This window comes from Malus sylvestris, chromosome 4 (assembly GCF_916048215.2).
Source record: "Malus sylvestris chromosome 4, drMalSylv7.2, whole genome shotgun sequence".
Taxonomy (NCBI): Eukaryota; Viridiplantae; Streptophyta; class Magnoliopsida; order Rosales; family Rosaceae; genus Malus; species Malus sylvestris.
The window spans coordinates 2,880,009-2,898,979 of record NC_062263.1 but is presented as its reverse complement, the minus strand read 5'-3'; the positions used below and the strand labels follow the sequence as shown (position 1 = coordinate 2,898,979).

Genomic DNA, 18,971 nt, shown 5'->3' with positions numbered 1-18,971 from the left:
GTTTCTCAGAGGCATCTGGTAGGTAGTGACACCGTAGTGTAGGGCACCCAAAGGAGACATTGAAGAGTCAACTCCTACCTCCCTGGGTGAGAGTACACGGTGGTAAGAGTGAGATATTATGGGCCCGATGAACACCTTGATATGTGTATGAGCCTGAAAGCCCAAGACCTATAGGGCAGACGGATGTCGGGCCCTTAGAGGTCTAGTGTCCACATGACATTCTCATATTGGATGTGGTTACAATCAGCTTTAGTGGGCTTGCTCACATGAATATATTATGGATCAATCCCTCTAAACAATTTATCAACCCCTTAATTACTTTTAGAGCATACATCCAACCGTCTTCGGACGAGATATCACATAAGGTACATACATGGCTGTGAGAGATTACCGATTGTGTTGTTGGCTTGAAAATATAAGGCCAATAATTTGGGGAGTTGGAGATGATAACAATAAAGAGGCCCAAAAAGATGATAAATCATTGGGATTTTTAGAGTTTCCTTCAACTAAGGATTTTAGGATTTGTGAAAGATGACAGAAAAGGCACGTCATAGGGATGAGAGGTAAAAGGGTGAGAGAGATGTGATGGAAGTAGTTTTGTGAGAAATGATAATAGATTTCCAAATTTGGGGGTTCGAAGGATTGCTCGAGTGGAGGGAGAAAATGATGGGAGAGAAGGCGCGCTCTTTGAATGTGTTTGAAAGAAAAATAGAAAAAAAAATGTGATAAAGACTGTTATACACTTGTTTTATATATGCTATATAAGGAAATATTAAAAAAAACGATTATATAGAGGATAATGTTTGCCGCACTTCTATTTCTCCTCATGCATCATCTTCCATGGAAAATGAAAACTGCATTGTATCTTCTCCTTATGCACCTTTTGGTTTTTTGCTTTTGCGCTATCTTTCGTGAAATAATTTTACCCTATCTGCTTTTGTCCTTCTACACCATCTTTCATGATAAAAGATAAAGATTGATGCATTATGTCTCTCCTTCTGCACCATCTGTTTTCCGCTTACGCACTATCTTTCATGGAAAATGATTGATGCACTTTTGTTTTGTCCTTCGGCATTATCTTCTACGGGAAATAATTGCCCGCATTTCTGATTTCCCTTTCTACACCGTCTTTTTATTTCTATTCGTTGATTTTTCCTTTTTATACCGTCTTTTTATTTTTATTTGTTGATATTTCTTTAATTTATTCAGTAAAAAACCTGAACAAAAAATATGAGCGCATACCAATAAGAAACAGAGTACGAAAATCATTTTCCGAGTCGATATATCTTTCGAGGCGGGCAGTGGGCACTTAGCAAGTAAAATAAACATGTTAGAAGTCCCTCGAGTTGTGAGGATTGGGTACACATGATCAAATGTCCCACCTTTTTAACACGAGTTTCAGTGGTTCCATTTCTCTCTCTCTCTCTCTCTCTCTCTCTTACTGCAGGCGGGAAACTGATATTTGGGAACAAAACCCTCCCACCAAAAAACCGCAGAGACACCTGTCAGAAGGCGTCTCTCTTCTTCTTTCTTCTTTCCTTAAATCCCCAACCCTAATCCACTCGAACCAACAAATCCCCAGATTTAGAGAGAGAGAGAGAGATTTAGAGAGAGAAAGAGAGAGCAAAAGCGAGAAAGCTCCCCTCTTTTGCTCTCTCTCTCTCCATGGCATTTCCCCTCAAGCACCAAAACGACGACGCCTCGACGCCCCTCCGCTACCTATCTCTGAACCACGTCTATTCCGCCACCTCTCCTTGCGTCAGCGCCAGTGGGTCCTCCAACGTCATGTCCAAGAAGGTCAAAGCTCGCAAGCTCGACGACTTCGACGATGGCAATGGCAGTGGCAATGACGGCGATCAGAACCTTCAGAAGCCCTCTCCCAAACCCTCAATTGTCAATGTCTACTCGCGCCGTGCCAAGCGGCCTCGCCATTGCTCCTCATTCTTCGATGCTTTGCTTGCCCGGAACGAGCCGGCGGAGGTGAAGATTGAGGAGGTTGAGATTGATGATGTCGATGGTGAATTCGAGAGGGTTTCAGAGACGAAGAAGAAGAGGAAGCTCGGGTTTAACGAGTTACTTAAATTGGGGGTTGATTCTAGTATTCTGTCTAATTTGGAGGGGCCTCGATTGAGGGATTCCCGCAGCAATCCGAAACTCGTGGGCAGTAAAAAAGGAGAGAAACTGCGCCTCAAGAAGCGGAATTCTTCTGCTAACTGCGAGAAAATTCTTTCGGATTCTCCTTCTGTGAAGAAATGGGTCGGGTATGTGTTAGTTCAGAGTTTCAATTCTCTATCTTTTTGTTATTTCGTCGAAAAGGTTTCAATTCTAATATGTTTGAATGATTATTGAGAAAGTGTTAATGGTTGTTTTCGACAGGTTGAGTTTCAATGATGTGAATCCCAAAACTTTTATTGGATTACAATGCAAGGCAAGCTCTCTGTAAGCTCTTTTTGACAATTGTTACAAGTTTGCTCTGTTTTGAGGATGTGAGGAACATAGCATTGCTGTGCTTGTTGGAAATTCTGAACATTTGCTTTGTTGAGTACAGGTCTATTGGCCATTGGATGCTGATTGGTATTCGGGCCGCATTGTGGGTTACAACTCTGACACTAATAGACATCATGTATTGCTCTTATCATTTTTATTCTGTCTGCTTTGTTTAATCATTTTTATGTTGTTCTGGGCGCCCGAGACAATTTGCGAAAGTTAAGGCATAAAAAGTCGTTCGAGCCATAACTTATGAATTTTGCAATGTAGATTGAATATGAAGATGCTGATGAGGAAGATTTGCTTCTATCAAGCGAGAGACTCAAATTTTATATCTCTCGAGAAGAAATGGAAAGTTTGAATTTGAGTTGCAGTCCCAAGAGTACAAACAGTGATGTCTATGATTATAATGAGATGGTTGTGTTGGCTGCGAGTTTGGATGACTGCCAAGAACTAGAGCCTGGGGATATTATATGGGCCAAGCTTACTGGTGTGTGATTAGTCTACTGTTTTGATTTTGCTTTTAGTTGTTATTATATTTCTTATGACTTTTGAGTGAGAGGATGATCACATATGATAACAAATAACAAGGTAATCCCTTTGCATTGGAAAAAACAAATTGTTTCTTTGGCCTTTCAGGCGCCTACACAAACCACATGGTTTTTGTCCTAGATGATTCAGAGGCTCCTCCGTAGAAACTAGATTCCAGTTTGATGTTAAGAGTATATTGACCCAACTGAACATGTTTTCTGTTTGGTTATGGTTTAGGAGCAGTACTAGGGCTCTGGTTGTGTTAGGCGGCCTGAGTGGCTCCTTTCCTTCTGCTATGTTAACCACTGTAGATATTGATGTTAATTATCGCTGCGGTTCCTTGATATGATATTTTTTTTCGTGGACAAGAACACAAACTTTTATTGAAAAGAAAGAAGGGAAAGAGTCAATGGTGTTCATCAAAATCAGAATCATGAAATATATATCATATCACATTGAACTCAAAACTAGATCGGAATTGTTAATAGTGATGTATCCAAATATCTGCATAATCTAATTTCTCTTGCTTTGTTTTTAATTGGAAGTGTAAAGCTACGGCAATTTGATCATTTCATCTTCCCTGACTGTTGTCTGACTTGATATATGAGGATTTATTAGGTTTCATGTAATAGATATAAATATTCAGTTACTTGTGTTGTGAGTTTCTTCCACTGTTATACATCTGTTTTTTATTCCTTGGAGTTTGCACCAACTGGTGGTTTCAGTTATTGGATTTCACACAAACTTCTTTCAACCGCTGTAGTGCAGGTTATGCTATGTGGCCAGCAATTGTTGTGGATGAATCCCTTATTGGTGATCGTAAAGGCTTAAGCAAAACTTTGGGAGGAAAATCAGTTCCAGTGCAGTTTTTCGGTACCCATGACTTTGCAAGGTTTGGGTTCCTTTGACATCTACGGAACTTTTAAGTATAGTTTGTGCACTTAATTACATATTATACCTGAAATTTCCATTTTTTTAAAATGACATTGTTTTCCTGTTGTTATTTATACAGGATTAAAGTGAAACAAGCAATCTCATTTCTCAAAGGGCTTCTTTCTTCATTCCATTTGAAGTGCAAGAAGCCTGGTTTCATCAAAAGCTTGGAAGAAGCAAAAATGTAATCTTTTATAGTTTTTTACAAGACCTTTTCATTTATGAGTTTATTCATGGTGCTAAACTTGTGAATTTAAAATCCATGCATTTGTTCTCATTTGTTAATATAACCTGCTTACATCATAATGTATTTTTGTAACATGGCATTGCATCCTTCATGAATCGGGCATGTTGAGATTATTGTAGTTCTGACCCTAACTCTGCATGCTCTGAATATGTTGTGCAAGTATATAATGACCTAATATGCTAAGAGGCAAGTTTTGATGAGACAATGTGTACATTCACTTTAATTAATATTTATGCGCAAAATTATTATGTCTTTGAGACATTATCAAGGAGGCTATGTGAATCCATCACCCTACAGAGCTTTAATTGGTAATGACTGCATTGAGGTTTTTTCTTATTCTTATGTAATTCCTTTTGTTTGTAGTTTGTACCCTTTCAAATTTTACCGATCATTTGTAAGATACAGGCTTTAACCTGATTAAATTTGTTTATCAGTGCAATATGAAGACCTTTTTTATTATAGCATAACTGGGTAATCTTTTGTTTTCATCAGGTATCTCAATGAACAAAAGCTTCCAAGAACAATGCTAAGGCTGCAAAATGGAATTAACATTGATGAACGTGAAAGCATAAGTGGAGAGGATGAAGTGAGTGCAGATTCTGGTGAGGGATGTTTTGATGATGCAGGGATTCCGAGGACACTGGATTACCTTGGAACTTCTCCCTTTGTGATCGGAGATTTACAGATAATAAACCTTGGTAATTCTGTATACTCTTGTAGACATTATATAATATAAGCTGGATGGTTCCCATGCATTGTCCAAATTTTGATGGTATAATTGTTGAACACATTTTCATTTTCATTCTTCAAAGCTAGATTTTCTGAATCCCAACTGTGTGAGGAAACACCACTAGTCTTGTAGCCAAAGTTGTACCTCCCCCCATCAAAGGGAGGGTATTGGGTTCAATCCATGCAAAGCGGGGGTGGGGTTGGGAGAGGGAATGTTATTTCAATTTTGTAGACCATGCATTTTGTGGAAAAAGAATGTATGAGAAAAGGATGCCTGGTGCTGATTGCCAGCAATTTTTTATTTAATATTTTTAGTATTTAATTGATTTAGAGTTATTCTGCCAAGAAATATGGATTAACTTCAATAGTTTCTATACAATTATTCTTTAACATCTGGTAGTTTATAGAAACTGTTCAATAAATGGTACTTCATTAGTTATTGACCTTTGAAGTTGTGCTTCAACGACAATTATAGAGAATAGGAGTGTTTCAAGGTTGTTTCCATTGAGGAGCTGGGTTGTTTATAGGGTAGAATTTGATTTTAGTCTTCTTTGTGGGCATCTACCGCATCAAAGTCGAGAGAGTTATCTTTTTCTGTTATTTGTTCTGTTTAAAGAGCAGGTGTTCTGTAATATGCAGGCTTCTCTGTAGTCTTATTTTTTTCATTAGTTTAAGGCTGATACTTTAAATTTAGTATTTTCAGTTGTGGACTCCACTTTTCTTGTACCTTCTGTATTTTAATAAGTGCCTGTTTTCTATACACACACATATAAGAAACAAAGTATATCCAGTTGGTTCTTGAGACTTTCATCCTACTCATCGCCATATGGAAATTTCTTGCAGGAAAGATTGTCAGGGACTCAGAATGTTTTCAGGATGAGAAGTACATTTGGCCTGAAGGCTATACTGCCTTGAGGAAGTTTACTTCAATTACAGGTGGGATTCTCTCTTTTTTATAGACAGCTTTTTCATAATAAAGTTATTTTTATTTATTAGGTTAATGCCATCTTTATTGCAATGATATTAGTATTGTAATGATCTTGCTTCTGATAAATATTTGGATCAGATCCGAGTGTACTTGCCTTATATAAGATGGAGGTGTTGAGAGATACCGAATCAAATATTCGACCTCTGTTCAAAGTGTCATTAGATACAGGAGAGCAGGTTAGGCTTTCTCCAGTTTCAGTTTTGAGTGCATTTGAAAGTATGTGATTGTCTCTTGAACTTCCTCACCAGTTTATCAGTTCGTATAGTATGTGATTGTCTCTTTAACTTCCTTCACCCAGTTTATCAGTTTGTGCCTCAATAATATACTTCTATTCTTGTTGACTCATATGTTATTCATCACTTATGATATCTCAGATGTCTGAGTAATACTCAAGTGCATATAATATGCGTATATTTATCAGACATGATCATGCCATCTGGTAAATCCCATTTTAGCAGAGACAGATTTTTAGGTAATATTTGGGGGATTGGAACTTTGCACCCATGGATTAGCACTGTTGCCCTTGAAGAATTGTCAATTGTGCTTTTCTTTCTCCTCCTCACTTTCTTATAGGCCTAGCTCAGAGTAATAACTTTCCTGACTAGCTTGATGACTCTGAATTCGAAAGTGTTGCTTCTTACCTTGTTGTCTTCCAAAAAGGCTCAGTTCCTGGATCACTCTGATACTTAATCTTGGATCTTACATTTCTCAAAATCTAAAATCAATATAGGTGGTTAGTTTCATCTGTTGTGTGGGAAGTGAATAACCAGTTTTCCTCTATTGTTTTATGTTTATGTGGATCTTGTCCGTGTACTTCTTTTCCCGATGTATTAATGTGTATAGCTTCACCACCTGTTAAGCTGTACTTATACCTCTTCAACGGTGGTTTTCTTGCAGATAATCTTCTTGAATTATATAGTAAAATGGACTTGTATATTCTCCTCCGTTTTCATCCTAATGTATATAAACATGTTAGGCATCTGATTAAAGGTTTAGTAACTTATCATTGCTTAGTTTAAACTTTAAATCCCTTAAATGGTCTACAATTACAATCCAGAAAACATATCTATTTACAGTCCAGAATACATATCTATTGTGTTATTTACACTAATTTTAATAGCGATGACAGCTGTGTATGCTCTCTTTATAATTATGATGCACTGCCTAGGCAGTACACAATAAAAGGTCGTATTGTCTTGTTATATGTTTCATCTTCTATTTGTGATTCCTTTATTGAGTACAGGAGTATGATGCACAAAAAAGTATCTGGAATGAATATCTGCGGATGTTCTGTTATTCATTTTCCTTTCTGCTCATCTCTTCTAGTTCAAAGGATCTACACCATCAGCTTGCTGGAATAAAATATACAAAAGGATAACGAAAGCACAAAACAATTCATTTGGTGGTTCTAATGCTAATGCTGAAGGCAGATTAGAAGGGACCTATAAATCTGGTTCTCATATGTTTGGTTTCTCTATACGGGAAGTTGCTAAACGTATTCAGGTACCTAAGCTGAGTTATGCATTAGCACTATTTAAATTTCTTCTGCCGTTAATGTATTTATGAATAAAATGTGATTTTTTTTTCTTGGGCTTTGATGCCAAGTTTTATTTATTTGTTCTGTCAGGGTCAAGTATTGATTTATTTTTGTAATAACGATTGTCATAACTATTAATTCTTAAGCATGTTCAACTGTTTTGTACTGCGCCTCTCTAATGAATAGAATCAAATTAAGGAATTGGGAATCAGGCCGAACTACTGTACTCTTGGGTTGGATATAGAATAAATGCCATATCAACCACGAAGATATAATATAAATGTAATGCATATGTTTGTTTGTATATATGTATATGTGCACACGCATATGCATAGCTAATTTCAGATCAATATTATCCTTTATTATTTAATTTTGACGATATACTTCTCTGTTGAATATATGGAATCTTTTCTGTTGCTTAGTTAATGGTTCTTGACTAATATTTGTTTTGGCGACATGTTGTAAATTATTGAAGCCCATTCCATTTTGAGATGCTACACAAATTTTTGCATCTTCCTGTATTCCTTGATTTCTAGCCTAATATAAATATCTGGGGTTTTGGCAGAGGTTATCAAAATCCAGGCTTTCTTCAAAATTACCCAAGTGCAAGTTAGCCTCTAGGAGATATCGAGATGCTCCTGTTGGTTACAGACCTGTTCGTGTGGACTGGAAGGACCTTGATAAATGCAGTGTTTGCCACATGGATGAGGTGGACATCGAAGCTTTTCCCCATTTCAGTGACATTCTTTTCTTCTGCATAATAGTTGTCTGTTGGTTTTCTGTATTTATTTCATCTTGTTTCTTTACTTTAAAAGGTCTACTATATATATATATATTACCTTTTTCTTTCATTTCTGCAAGTTGCAGTGTTTTATTTATTAAGTGGGAGTTTATTTAAACTTTTTTTCCCTATTGGTTTGCTAAGTGGTGTTTTGTTCATAGGAGTACGAAAACAACCTGTTCCTGCAGTGTGACAAATGCAGAATGATGGTAATGGTCTTTTCTGATACTGGGGATCACATTACTGCTAATGGTGGTTAAACTACTAAATGCAGAATGATGCTTTAGTCAACCAAGTTTCTTTTTCAAGGCTATTTGGAATGCTTTGTTTTCTGTTTTCGTAGGTCCATGCAAGATGCTATGGAGAATTGGAACCTGTTGGTGGGGTACTATGGTTATGCAACTTATGTCGGCCTGGGGCTCCTGAACCTCCACCCCCTTGCTACCTTTGTCCTGTAATAGGTACTTATAATTCAATTAATCTTTGACCTTTGTAACGCCATGGATTTCACATCATTAAATTATTGAACTGATTTTCCTCCAGGGGGTGCAATGAAGCCTACAACTGATGGGCGCTGGGCTCATCTGGCTTGTGCCATATGGATACCAGGTTCATGAAAATACAGTTTCCATTTTTGGTCATTGAATATTTATTTATTTTTCCGTTAATGCTTTGAAAATGTATCAGAAACCTGCCTGTCTGATGTTAAGAGAATGGAGCCAATTGATGGGCTTAGTAGAATCAACAAGGTATATCCTTGTTCACTTGATGTTTCCACACCATATGGCCGCCTCCTTTTGTTCGCACCACTCCCCTTTGTCTTTGACATGTGTCACCTTTTTTATGTTTATCTTGTGAGGATTTGTGTGTTGCAGTGGTCTCATATACTTTTGATCATTTCAGATCAAAATGGCTAAAAACCTTACTGTCGAGGTTTTCCCGCTTCCACTAATCTTCTGTTTTGTGACAGGACCGTTGGAAGCTATTATGTAGTATCTGTGGGGTTTCATATGGAGCCTGCATTCAGGTAAGTTGATTTATATTCAAATAACAGCCAACGGCTTGTCAATTTGTTGAATTTATAACATGTATCGTGTTGTCAAACTGGCCGAATATTTTGTTGCAACTTGCAGGGAAGAAATTTTGTTGAATGTTTTCTCGTCTGTTTAGAAACTCACGGAATGAATGATTCATATTGAGGGTTTTCTAGAATGTTTTACTTGTATGATGGTCATCAATCTGCTTTATTTATTACATTTTTGAAGAAAAAAGGGTACCTGATCCAAGTAAAATAATTAACATAATAAATGTTCCAGAGTTGAGCATTTGGTAGAATCTTTTAATCTTATGCTATAATGCTAGTTACCAATCTTCTTTATTTGGTGTTAAATTTCTTGAAAAAAATGGTTACTGTGTCTTAAAGAAAAATATACTTTTAATCCATCTTAGAATATCATGTGAAAAACTTTAAATTTGTATTCTTTTTGTCCCGTACATGATTGTTGCATCTATGTAGAAATTGGTTGGTTTTCATATGTTCTTTACTTATTTTCATATGATATATATATATATATATATATAATATATATCCATCTTTGTATCTTCCCTGATTTATTTTTCTTTCTTAACTGTATAAATGTTGGTGGTCAAAATTCATTGATAATAACCTGTTTGATTTTTTGCCCCTTCCAGTGTTCGAACCATACGTGTTGTGTGGCATATCACCCACTTTGTGCACGAGCTGCTGGTCTATGTGTTGAGGTAGTTGATTTTTTTTCATTTTACTTGCATTATTGGTTTTATGTTACTCTCTATTTTTTTCAATAATCTGCTGGATGCATTACTGAATGATTTTGATAAATTTTTTGCCCGAGGTAGTTCTTAATTATTTGCTGTTTGTTTTTGTATTCTATATTTATTACTACAAAGCTTGAGGATGAGGACAGACTACATCTACTATCTGTAGACGATGATGAAGTAGAGCAGTGCATTCGTCTTCTTTCCTTCTGCAAGAAGCATAGGCAGCCAACAAATGACCGTTCAGCTGCTGATAACTGTATTAGCCGAACGGTGCGCCGATGCTCAGAATACATTCCACCGTCCAATCCATCTGGTTGTGCTCGGACTGGTAAGTAAATGCATAATCAGTCTTCTTTAGAGTAAAGTTTACTAGTGAAATTTTATGATCCTGCTGCAAATTACCTTACAAGTTTGTTTACATCTCTACGTCGCTTTTGGTACACTTGACAGATATGATGTTATAAATCATAATGTCTCTCTGCTTATTTTCGCATTCTTTGCTTATGTACTGGTTCCAGTCCCCCATGTTATAGGAAGATTTGTCTCTCTTGAAGTATTTGTAGTTTTTGCACAGATGGTCATTGCAATATTGCATCCTTTTAAGGAAAATTGTACTATGAAGCCATGAATATTTGAGGTTGCCAGCCTCCATTTACTGGGAGTCAAAGTTGATTATGAGTTATACTGCTTGTTTGTCTTCTGCAACATGTTCCAAACTTACTAGGTTTGACACTCTGAACTTGACTCCATCTTCAGTATAACTTGCTATATCTCCTACCATCCCTCGTCATCTCACTCTCACTTACTCTTTTGGCCTTTCCTGCCATCATCACTTTACTTCTTTTTTGGGATCATACTAAAAGATGGTTCAACGCTTTATGGGGTAGATACTTAATTCCAAACAATCAAGTGCATGTTTATCTTTTCTGTTTAATTAATGAGATTCAGTAGAGTTTGTGATCTTATTTTATGAATGCTTGTATAGTGTATTTATACTATGACTGAATCATTGATATAGATATTAGACACTCAGTTTGTTGAATTTATTATTTTGAAATTCATTAATTTTGTGCTCCTTTCAACCCTTGGGCAGAGCCATACAACTATTTTTGTAGAAGAGGGAGAAAAGAACCTGAAGCCATAGCTGCTGCATCCTTAAAGCGTTTGTTTGTCGAAAACCAGCCTTACTTAGTTGGTGGTTACACCCAACACCAACTGTCAAGTAATTCACAGCCTCCAAATGGCTCTAGGTTCTGCTGTAGCCTTCAGAGGCTGAAAGCCTCCCAGCTTGATGCTCCTAATGACATACTATCTATGTCTGAGAAGTATAAATACATGAGGGACACCTTTCGAAAAAGACTAGCATTTGGTAAGATATAGTTTTCTTACTCACATGGTTACCTGAATTTCCTTGAAACATTTAAGAATGTTGTATGTAAATCTAGCTTCTCCTATTTATGTTCAGTTTAGTGATCTTCATCACTCTCCTATCTGGTTCTTTTACTTTCTATTTAATTTTCGTAACAATATTGTGTTTCTTCTTTGAAGCTAGCAGTGTATGCTGGTATCCCAGAGTTTTATTATTTCTTCCAGTAGTTTTCATATCATAGATGTTTTCATGACCTTGGTTGTGTAGTTCAGTCACGTCATTCAGTGTTGTATTTTTCTCTTACCATTGTTATTCTGAGTTGTCTTTTGGAACTTCCTTTTCTTTTAACTGCAGGAAAATCGGGAATTCATGGTTTTGGTATCTTTGCAAAACACCCACATAGAGCAGGGGACATGGTAAACTAATGTTCTTAAGTAAATTTTGACCTGTAAAAGAATACTTTGAAGACTGATCATATCTCTTGTAGGTGATTGAGTACACGGGTGAACTTGTTAGACCTCCTGTAGCTGACAGGAGGGAGCATTTCATATATAATTCATTGGTGGTAAGTTAGGCTTTGTTATTCTTGCATGCATTTTATGTTGCGGGACAAATCACATCAGAAGTAGATATCAAAATTGTTCATGGATAACGAATTAGCTAGATGGAAATCGATGTTGCTATCTTCCCTTGATCTTGTTGTTCTTTAAGTGTAAACTATTAAAAGTGTCAGAGCAATGTGAGCCGTAGATATAAGCCCTAGCTGTATTAATAGATTTATACTTTATTAAATTCCATTCACATGGATAAGCAGCTTGGCTATAGTGCATACATCCTATCCTAAATTTTAGTTCACTAATCATGCGCTTAGGCATCTATTATTTTAGATTTCATCGTGCTCATCTATTATTAGTTCTGTATACATCATATGTATCTCCATTTTAGAAACTTGTACATTTGTTGATGCTTGCGTACGAAATGAGAAAGAAATGGCTCTCTAAAGCTTTACCTTTTTGCATGCAGGGGGCTGGGACTTATATGTTCCGGATTGATGATGAACGAGTCATTGATGCCACAAGAGCTGGAAGCATTGCGCACCTTATTAATCACTCTTGTGAAGTGCGTATTATCTGACCCTTGATTATTTAGTTTTAATTTTGTGAAGTATCCATCATCTTGAATTGTCCTTGTACTGAACATAATCCAGAAGAAACTGAACTTCCCAAGGATGTGCAGAATCAAACTCTCCCATAAATACATGCCCACCACCTGCTGCAAAATCTCCAACTCCTCTCCATTTAAGAACTCAAATTAAATATTGCCAGCACGGCACATCAACCAAGCACCAAGTCTCTTTTTCTCCCTCTAGAAACTTAGGGCATGCTTACTTATTTGGAATGGCATACCTAAGTTCAACATGGGATGCACTTTTTCATTCATGATAAGTAAGCATCCCTTTGGGCTTCTCACAAAGTAATGCATCACAAGATTCTGGGAGTCATAATGTAGATTGACTTGATATCGTTTTCATTGAAGCAACAAGCTAAATGTGTCAACATAAGAAATTATGGGAGAATGATGCCTCTGTTTAATAAGAAACGAGTTAATGAATGAATTTACTGATTAGAAGTTTTCTTATTCCTATTGATTTTTCCGAAACAAAAATTCATTGAGAAGAGAGCAAAGTGTTTGTTCTCAAGTAATATAGTAGTTGTAGAGGCTCCTAATTTTGTGTTCCTTTTTAACATTTTACACAGGTTTTTATTGGCATTTTTTAGATATGCTTGAAATCATATAATTTATATTTTTAATGTTGCATATGCTTGTGATTACTGAATTTATATTGAATGGCTTCTGCACAAGCTTTTTATTTGTTTATTTAACTTTATACTTGCTGACGTTTACCTTTCTGGTGTGCAGCCAAATTGCTACTCAAGAGTCATAAGTGTTAATAACGATGAGCATATAATTATATTTGCAAAGAGAGACATTAAACGATGGGAAGAACTTACATATGATTATAGGTTATCCTCAATTCTGGCTATATGCAAATTTTCCTTTTTATTCATTTCAGGTGCTAATTTCTTCTTAATATCGCAGATTCTTTTCAATAGATGAACAGCTAGCATGTTATTGTGGTTTCCCAAGATGTCAGGGGGTGGTTAATGATGTTGAATCCGAAGAGCGAGCAACCAAGCTTTGTGCCCCTCGCAGCGAGTTAATAGATTGGAGTGGTGAATGATAAAAGGTAGGTGAACAGTAACGCACTTTCTAAAATTTTGGTCCAAGATATATGTAAGCTGAAGATTTTCGGCAAGATATATAATTAGACATTTTACCTTGAAAATTGATGTTTGTTAGTAACCAACACGTTGCATCTGCAATGCCCCAAAACCTACCTCCTTTCCCCCAATATTAATATTTTGGTATCTGCTCTGTATTTTTTTTTTTCAGTGCCGTCTCACACTTCTGCCTCTATGTCGCTGTGCTCATTTTTCTCATCGCTGTCAATATCACATGACTAATTTGGTGTTCTTTGTCAATGTCCGATGCCATTTGCATTGATAACGTTTCGTTGTGCTGATTGTACCCTCCGTTTTTGTTTGTGCAGAAATGTCTTGTTGTAAAATATGTTCATTCAAGATCTCGAGGAGACGGATTTCTCCCAACAATCTGCTATAACTGTCTATTCTCTCAAGGCAGATGGAGTCCCCGGTTCTCGTGTTTTTACATGACAAAAAAACTAGCGATTCAGCATTTTTTTTTTCGGAAGTTGATCCCTCTTCTTGGTTCGGGGATGTAAACTTGAAGAAGTCATTGAGATCCATAGCAAAGGTCAGTTTTACTTGGTTAATTGTAATTGTTCATTTAAGTACATCAAACTTTGTGGAAAATAACTAGAGACTTTATGAATGGAAGGTAATTTGGTGGGTATAATCTCACCTTGGTTTCCAAGTTTTTGATGATTCCCTTGATCTCTCGAAGCCACCTGTTTCACTGCCTTACCGGCATTTTCTTTGAATAAATCTGCAGGGTTCCATTCCATCTAAGAGATTGTTGGTCTTTTTCGGTCATTGTATTTTGTATATTGGCTCGTTTGAGATTGCTTTTGTAAGAAACGCCAATATACACTCGTAAGAGTTTTTACTCTGAACAACTCGCAGGTGCTTTCGGAACATTTGCTAGATTAATGAAAACATCTCAGGAAAATTCTTTCTCAACTGTTCGTTCTTGATAAATTCAAGAATTGCATCTCTGAGTATGAAAGATATTGTCCACGACTGTCGTTGTTCTTATTACTTCGTTCGTGAAAGCTAATAGAATAGGACCGAAATCTTGATCTATCGTCGCCACATTCTAATGTATTGAATGATGCCACAATGACAAACACCACATGCCATGTACTACGGAAAACTTCATAGATGCTTGGTCAGGACACAAAATCTGTATAAACGTTATGATCTCTTCTTGCCCATTATGGTTAAAGAGGGACTCTAATTATCAACCGTCACACCATGTGCAGAATCTTCCCCTATGTTCGCTTTTGTCCCAAGTCTAGGATTAAGGCGAAAACAACTCTCACTTTACATAATAATTACCATAGCTAGAGCCCAGAGGTCGATTGTTGGGGAAGGGGGAATTAGTACAAATTGAAAGTTTAGAGGGGCATAAGAGAAGAAGATGAAACTTGCGTGTCGAAAATGTAAGGTCTGGATTTTGTTTACTTGCAAGACAGATTTTTGGGCCCGAGATTTTTCATACTGCAATAAACTGGACCCAAGCCCAAGCTCAAGCCCAATAAAACAAAAATATGATGAACCCAGCCCATGATTAAAAGCAAATAACCGCGTTAAGGCGGTGATGAGTCTTGCAACATCAAATTCAAACGGTCGTCTCTCACTCTCTCTCTCTCTCTCTCTCTCTCTCTCAGAGGTCGAATTTTTCAGCGCAATCAATTTCCGGGTTTGGTTTTTTGGGCGACGAGCTTCGGTCTGTTCTCGGATCGGAGGAACCCTAACGAGCAAGCGAAATCGAAATCGAAATCAACTTCCAGGTTCCCCTTTTTCTTTCCTTTAATTTCTGGCTTTTTCTTTCTCTACTTTCTGGCTTAATTTGCACTGCACCGTGCGAAAAAGTTAGGGTTTTGTGTCTTGATTTGAATTGTAATCCCATTTGAAAATGGGAATGCCGTTGGGTTATTGGGGTGCGCCGTTGGGTTGTCGGTTTCATCCAACTGATCAAGAATTGGTCGCTTCCTATCTTCGCGTCAGAGCGCTCGCCGGAAAGCCGTTGGGAATTCCCTTTATTTACGAGTACAATCTCTTTGGCCAAACACCACCCTGGGTGGTTTGGGAAAACTTGGGCGGGAATTCCCTACTCGATCAGGACTTGTTCTTCTTCTACGAGCTGCGTTCTAGCGGCAGCCGCAGCAAACGCCAGATCGAAGCTGGAGGCACTTGGAGCGGAACATCCTCCGACAAAGTTTTAGGCTTGGACGGAAATCAAATCGGGGAAAAACGGCACTTCAAGTATACAAACAAAGGCTCTGAGAACAATGGCGACTGGCTCTTGGAAGAGTACAGTCTTCTTCCTAGCGCAGTTGCTGGCGCAAAGGTGGTTCTTTCTCGACTTAAAAGGAATCCGAGGTCTAGGTGTGGAAACAGGATGGATTCCTCGGTTCCAACTCCTGAATTCAATGAGAAGCCACCAGTAAAGAGGGCAGGAAAACAAGTATTGAATGAGAAGCCGCCGGTTAAGAGAAAGAGAGCAAGAACAGAGGAATTGAATGAGAAGCCGTCAGTTAAGAAAGAAAAAAAAGAAGTGGGATCGCAAACAAATACTAGTGCGAGTGTGGTCGCCATTGGTGAACTACAAGACTGCCCTAGTACAAGCAGTAGTCCTGATGAAGGAAATAGGATGATTAGTGAGACTGCCAATGATGATCAGGAGTGCATAAGCAACATTCACGGCAATGTGAAGATGACCGATTTTTCTGTTCACGATTATGTGCCGCTGATGAGTGATGTTTATTCTGATCCAATATGCTTGGGCGGTGAATATGGTGCTACTACTAGCGATGAAGAAATTCTTTTACATGCTGAAGAATTTCTTCTAGGCTTTGACCAATGGTTGGGAACGGTTGAAGGTGAATCACCACAAGAACATCCTCAAATTGACGAATGCAGCCAACCGTCGGATGGAATCAGATACTGGACGGACTGCTTGTGGATGAGCGATTCTGTGAATGATCAATAGAGGAGATGTAGAAGGGACGGCAGCTGTCTAATTTCCACAGCGTCAGAAGCACAGTTTTTTATCAGGAGAAACTTTAATCGTCTTTCTTAGTATATATTTTATTTTGTTTGGTTCTTTAGTTAATTGAGAAATTTGGTGTAGGTGTTTTCCTTGGCTTTCTTCTCTGCCTTACTGATCCATTGCATGCCTCTTCATTTTGCAGCCAACGGGTCTACTGTGTTCTCCCATTCATGTACCGAAGGACACATGTCCTTATGTAAATTCTAGTTTTTCTGGGACGTGGTTGAACGGTGAAGCTAGTGACCCCTTGGATGATCAGTTTCCACTGTGTATGTATGTGTTTCTACGATCAGTGCCAATTTTAATGCACTGAAAGCTTATAATACAATTCTCTTCTGCCCAACTTTCTTACTTTCTGTTTATTTCTACTGCCGGAAGGTATCAAGGTTTGGTGATTTCAATTACCATACTCAAATCTCTTTTTATTTGAAAATCAAATTGATACTTTCTGTTCCTTTGAATTACCCCCTCTGTATGTGTGGTCGTGTGAGCGTGTGCGTGTTCTGTTTATTACACTTGCATTTTGATGTCAGAATGGCGTGTTTAGTTTTCATGTCATGCTTGCCGTTCTTCTTCGCTTTTTTGTGAATGTGTTGTTAGTTTTGTTGGTGATGAGGACAATTATGATGTTTCTTGCCACTGCTTCTATGGCTTTTGCTCGACTGTATGTTTTCCCTCTTTAATTTTTAGTCTTGATACCTTAGCAACAACTTGTCTATATTAGATGAGGGACTTTCTGTTTTTGGCCTGCAATGCAATTTTCTTACTGTAATTTTTTGTACTCAATCTCTTACTATAATACTATAATACTTGCTGTGTTAGTTTACGTTTAACTACTTTTTTCATTAATAAAGTGGAAGCTATGGGCATGTACAACAATAAAGATATACATGGAACAGATTCAACGCCCCGTGGAGCACTGGTCCAATAACATAGTGTCATGTGTAAGTTTTTCTTCACATGTCAATATATTATTGGATTTGGATGTCACGGTGACGGTTAACCCATTCCATGTAAGCTTGGAAGTTTTCCTGAATTTACAGTCAAGATTGTTCCGTTCTGTGCATTGTTTTTTCTGTTTTACAGGTTCAGTAGTCCAATAGTCTTAAGGCTGCTTTTCATGGAGCCTCATGTAAGTCCCTCTCTCTTTTAATTGTTCAGTGAATTTTTTTTTATTCTTCCTTGGCAGTCGAGGCAAAAAAACTCATCCGGATCTGCTTCAAACACGAACTGTGAATGTTATGTTTATGTACTTAAACAGAAGTTTCCTGCAAGCACACATACCTGCATACTATTCATATATACGTGGGTGGGTTCATGTGTTTACGATCTTCATTTTTGAACTGAGTAGCTGGTAACAGACGTGTTTAACAATATGATCTTGTTATTGTAGAAAAATAGAATGATATTTAAACTTTTGTAGATCTGAAATAGTATGATCAATCTTAATTGATCAAAAACTCTGATGACAGATGCAAGGAAAATCGTATTATGTTCATCGATGCAAGGCTAGATATTAAGCTTAGCCAACTACGCAAACATGATGTTTTATGTGCTTTCACATTGTAGGGGACTTGGCCGGGGAACGAGCTACGTGGACTTGATCAGGGATATGAGTTCAGAAGGTTTAGCAAATAATTTCAAGGCGAAGAAAAGCATCATCGAACCGTTGCTAAATAGTTTGTACAGAATGTGATGATTCATTTGTAAAAATATTACCCAAAACGGGGTTACGTTACGTTGTTCTAATGTCTTTTCATTAATCTCCGTTACTCTGTTAGAAAATGTACAGAAAAGCTGGAAGTAGCAGTATGAATTTTGTTTGAGTTATGCATCTGAGGTTGTACTTGATGTGTTAATTTACGTTTAACTACTCTTTTTAGTAATAAAGTGGAAGCTATGGGCATGTGCAACAACACTTTTGCAATTCTGTGGGAGGGGAGGGTATGAGGGTAGTTTGGGTAAGTTAGTTCTAGGATATTTCTTAACCAACAAGCATGTGGATGGTGTTTTTAGTTAAAAGTTGTGTTCAACAAATTGTGGGGAGTCCATAGAACCACTCAAGAGGAAGAAAGAAAAGAAAATGACGAAGAGAGAGGCCCCACCATGCCATGTGACAATCCAAAAAGGGGTAAAGACTTACATGGAACATGCTCAACGCTCTAGGGAGCACTGATCCAATAATGTGTTGTCAGTGCGGATGCATTGAGGGGCAAGGGGATCAGCTGACCTCCCGAACTTTGGTAAATGTCC

The 18,971-nt window shown here is 37.5% G+C and overlaps 1 protein-coding gene across 24 annotated transcripts; it reads left to right on the top strand.

The window, feature by feature from the left end:
• Positions 1-1,349: 1,349 nt before the first annotated feature.
• Positions 1,350-18,552, top strand: LOC126618925 (histone-lysine N-methyltransferase ATX2). 24 transcript variants are annotated; one of them, XR_007621901.1, is made up of 30 exons: positions 1,356-2,261; positions 2,377-2,428; positions 2,549-2,623; positions 2,758-2,977; positions 3,787-3,910; positions 4,031-4,135; positions 4,691-4,896; positions 5,771-5,863; positions 5,994-6,091; positions 7,242-7,418; positions 8,018-8,161; positions 8,395-8,442; positions 8,577-8,694; positions 8,777-8,842; positions 8,921-8,982; positions 9,204-9,260; positions 9,926-9,994; positions 10,163-10,361; positions 11,127-11,402; positions 11,757-11,818; positions 11,890-11,967; positions 12,426-12,521; positions 13,323-13,426; positions 13,503-13,650; positions 14,014-14,237; positions 15,334-15,456; positions 16,861-16,987; positions 17,573-17,662; positions 17,805-17,850; positions 18,288-18,552. XR_007621901.1 is itself a non-coding variant. In XM_050287153.1 (25 exons), exons 1-24 carry the CDS (start codon positions 1,666-1,668, stop codon positions 13,642-13,644), a joined length of 3,267 nt encoding a protein of 1,088 aa, XP_050143110.1. In that variant the 5' UTR covers positions 1,356-1,665; the 3' UTR covers positions 13,645-13,650; positions 14,014-14,357. The 24 variants fall into 24 exon arrangements, 1 of the variants encoding a protein (XP_050143110.1); XR_007621900.1 differs by having other exon boundaries at positions 16,861-16,991; XR_007621907.1 differs by lacking the exons at positions 17,573-17,662; positions 17,805-17,850 and adding an exon at positions 17,908-18,027.
• Positions 18,553-18,971: the final 419 nt, after the last annotated feature.